General features: G+C 46.5%; 1 protein-coding gene across 1 annotated transcript in view; it reads left to right on the top strand.

Annotated features, from left to right (window-relative positions):
• LOC102192740 (major histocompatibility complex class I-related gene protein-like) overlaps window positions 1-4,264 on the top strand; it is a 50,195-nt gene that overhangs the window by 8,701 nt on the left and 37,230 nt on the right. Inside the window, exon 3 of the mRNA XM_005745226.1 lies at window positions 569-708. Coding sequence (XP_005745283.1) covers window positions 569-708 — 140 coding nt within the window. The remainder of the gene's footprint in view (window positions 1-568; window positions 709-4,264) is intronic.

Raw genomic sequence — 4,264 nt, 5'->3', positions numbered from 1 at the left:
GGGTAATTGTGCTGCAGAGAAAATAGCTGCATTATTTAATAGCAGAGACATGTAAATACTTTGCATTACATTTTGAATCCACTACCTTAAAAGAGCTCCAGTTTACAGACAGAAATGTCAAAAATGTTACAACTATCCCCGATCTCCCCTACTCATATTTTGTTTTTTTAAATACATAACGCCGGTACATGTATTCTGTTACTTCCCAACACTGGTACTTAGTCACCACATTTCAGTGTCCTTGGGGTTACATTTATCTTAAGGTGTGCCAAATTACAGTCTTAAGCAGCTGCTGAAAGCTGATGACTTTTTGGCTCAAATGGTTTGCTTTGTTTGGACTGACAGTTTGAATTTACTTTTGTGCTGCTACTGTGATGGTTTTCATCTATGATGTACACAACACTTGCTTCTCCAGTCGTATATTTATTTTTTCATCATATTAACTTATAAAATTTCTCTGTTATTAATTTAGTGTGAATTTGTTGATCATTTTTTTTCTATTTCTTCTATCCATTCTTACTCCTCCTGTCCTCTCCATTCATCTCTCTCCCGCCTTCCTTCTCTCCAGTTCTTCCATCAGTGTCTCTTCTCCAGAAGACTCCCTCCTCTCCAGTCACATGCCATGCTACAGGTTTCTATCCTGGCAAAGCCGTGATGTTCTGGAGGAAAGATGGAAATGAGATTCATGAAAATGTGTACCACACAGATGTACTCCCCAACGATGATGAGACCTTCCAGATGACCGTCAGTCTGAATGTTTTATCAGTCACAACTGATGACTGGCGAAGATACGAATGTGTGTTTCAGCTTTCTGATCCAAGCAGTGCCATCGTCACAATGTTAGACAAAGCATTGATCAAGACCAACTGGAGTAAGAGCAGTTAATTTAAAAAACACTGATCAGATTACGTGAGCCCATTCCTAACATAGCATAATAGAGGTGACTGTAGAGATAACATGTCACAAGTCAATGTCTTCAGCCTGTGCTGCACTCGCGATGTTAGAAAGATTAAAAGGTGCTGAAATTATAATAATGTCAGCTATCACCACACACACACACACACACACACCCTCCACATCTTCTCGATTTCTTCTTTCAGCCCTTGGTACTCCATCCTCTAATGTTCCTTCTTCATATTGCTGTCATTCGGTGTAGCTGCCCCTTTCACTATGACCATCTTCCTCTGCTTGTACACCACTACTATGTCCAGTTGGTTAGCCATCACCAGTTTGTCTGTATGTATCTGGAAGACCCAAAGAATCTTAGCTCTGCCATTTTTGACCACCCTAGGGCGCACGTGTGTCACAGCTGCGGCAGCAAATCCGGAGTCCAACCGCGCAGAAGGCAGTGGCGGCGACACAGGCGAAACAAATCCAAAGGCCAACCGCACGGAAGGCAGCGGTGGCAACACCGTTCAGGGGACATGAAACAGGCTGGAACTGCGCAGCTCATTGGCTCTCCTCAGTCAGTGGCAGCAGGGTGCAGTCCTCAGCTGACTTCTTAGCCACCAGGGGACCAGAGTCGGCTGAGCGCTGAAACTCAGCCTCTGGGGGAGGGGGCCCTGGAGAGAGTAACTGTCTCTGAACAGCTTTAGAGGAACCAAAACTGTCTTAAAGCGTTCATCTCTCTGCTTAGAATGAGTGGTAGAAACACAGTTCTTTACGGGTTGTACTGACAAAGCTTCCTGTACAGAGTGAGCAGGTGAAGATGGTGTTTGCATAGGTGGCAAAACAGTAGACTGAACAGATGATAACTGAGCTACTGGTGAGGCTAATGACTGAAGAGGTGACTGAGCTCTGCTGTTCAACCAAAAGGGTTGAACAGCAGACTGGGCAGGTAACAAAACTGCTGTCTGGGCTACAGGCTGGTCTAATGGCAAAGCTACAGGCTAGGCTACAGGCTGTGCTGTAGGCAGTGCTAATGGCTGAGTTAGTGACTGAGAAGAGACCTGAGCAGCTGGCTGAGCTGAAACCTGAGCGGCTGTCAGAAGTGATGTCTATACTGGGTGTGCCAACAGAGGTGGAGCAGGTGAAAAACAATCATTTAACTGTGAAGGAACCTCTGAAAAGGCAGTCCTTGTTATTTCATTCATAGGTGAAGCAGGGAAACTGGAGTAATCATTATCCTCCGTCACAAAACACACAGCCCCCGCATAAACAGTTCCAATGTCAAAAATAGTGGCAAAAGTGTCCTTTTCACCCACCACAGCCGGCCGCTTTGAAGTCCCGAAATCTGGTTGTGAGGTGACGCGCTGGCAGTGCAACTGCCACTTCCTCCTCGAAGACTGCTCTGATGGGCCGGGCAAAACATCGTCTGGGCTGGGTAGGAAAGCGGTAGCGGCTGGGGGGGTGCAGGTCAAGTGTGTTGAGGAGGAAGTCCTGTGGGAGTAGGTGACGTGAATCCAGTAGCCAGGAGAGCCACAGGTTAATCCCCCTCGAAATCGAGTCAATTAAATCCTCCCAGAGCTCCTCAAAAAATGCGCACACAGCGGAATATGCAGCAGCAGTCGTGTGGAGTTCTCAGAAAGGACCAAAAATGCACTTTATTATATGAGGTGAAAACAACAAAAGCAAAGATGGCGAGGACAGAACTAAAGCATAACCTAAACTGGGGAAAACTAAAGGCCAGACCTGAAGCCATAAGAACATGGGATGAAGAGCAGAGACGGCACGGAAATTCAGCTGACTCTGAGGTTGGTAGCAAGCCAGGTTTTTCGTGGCTGTGACTTTCTGGCCTCTCTTTGGTTCCCATTTGTCTGTGGGCTTCCCAGGTAATTGTAGCTGTCCTCAGTGTCTACAATATTGGCTTCTGGTAGTGCAATCCCACGGTTCTGACTACCTTACCTCTCTTTCTTACCATCCGACTACACTCGAGTCCAGATGACATTCTGATGTCATTACTGTATATCCTTGTGCTGTGGATCAGTAAATGATGTTTCAATCTCTCACTGACATACAGCTTAATGTCATTCATGTAGAGTTGGCGGCTGACGATTGCTCCGCAATCTTGTCGAGGATCTCACTGAGGCGGTTCAGTCCTAAGGAGAACAGCAGTGGGGACAGAGGATCTCCTTGGTAGCGACTTGATGGAGATTTGTGCTGTTGGCTTGAATTTGGTTTCTAGTGTTGTTTGCTACATCCTCATTGAATTCCTGATGAAGGCTCTAAGGGTCCTGTTGATCTTGTATATTTTTAGGCATTCTAGGATCCATTTGTGGAACACTGAATTTTTGGCTTTCACTGCACTTTTGCAGTGTCAGGCGACCAGTGGCCAGTGCTTGCTCATGTTTCACTCATTTGGTATTCTTGCCAATTCCTTTCTGTGCCTCACTCATGTATTGAGCAACTATAATGCCTGATAGGAGCTTCCATGTGGTACTGAGCCAGCTTATTGACCAGTAGTTGGATGGGACTGGTCTCTGAGGGTCCTTTGGGATCAAGAATGTCCGGCTTTCAGTTCAATGGCCATTCTTGGTATCTCTCATTGACTAATAGTCTCATTTGTCCTGGCAGACACTCATGGAGTGCAGTAAGCTTTGTCAGCCAGCCGGTGTAAATCATGTCAGGGCCTGGTGCTGTCTAACTCTTCATACTGGTGTTGTGAAAGTTTTCCATTTAATAAAGCCTGCAGACAAATGGAGAACGGTAGCTAACATCCTTTAATCAAAAAACACAAAAACCCAAGCTTAGTGAGAGCAGCCATCATTGCGGGGTAGTCAATCGGCAGAGTCTCTACTGAGCCCAGCATGACCCTGGGTTAAATACATCTTACAGGAACAAAAGGCAGTACACAGCTGTTTTCACACCTTTGGTCTTTCTCCCCAAAGAAAGTTTCACACTCTCTTGCTATCTCTTACAGTGGAGAAAAGACAAAAGGCTCCACTACCTGTGTCATGGGGTGTCAGTGTCCCCATTTCCTTACCAGACCCTCACCATCTGGCTAACTGCTTGAATAGGGTATGAGGCACTGCTAAAACAGTGACCTAAAAGCATTACTAATAAACAATTTAATCAATACATAGATGAAAGAAATGCTTGTGGCGGGGCGTGGCCTGCGGTGCCCTGCGGACGCACCTGCACGGCATCCGCCATCACGCCCGCCGTGTTAAAACATGGGGACTCAGGAGTTGGGGTGTGTGGTGTGATGTGAATAAAATAAAATTGGCTCTGAACGTTGCTCCGTGGTCCCGCCGTGCCTTATTCATGCCACATTGGTGCCGAAACCCAGGAGGCGGCACGGCGGGTCCGTATCGGAGCCAGGGAA

This window comes from Pundamilia nyererei, unplaced genomic scaffold, assembly GCF_000239375.1.
Source record: "Pundamilia nyererei isolate P.nyererei 1_Seehausen unplaced genomic scaffold, PunNye1.0 scaffold00155, whole genome shotgun sequence".
NCBI lineage: Eukaryota > Metazoa > Chordata > Actinopteri > Cichliformes > Cichlidae > Pundamilia > Pundamilia nyererei.
Note: the sequence above shows the minus strand (reverse complement) of the source record. Positions and strands in the feature narration are given on the sequence as shown.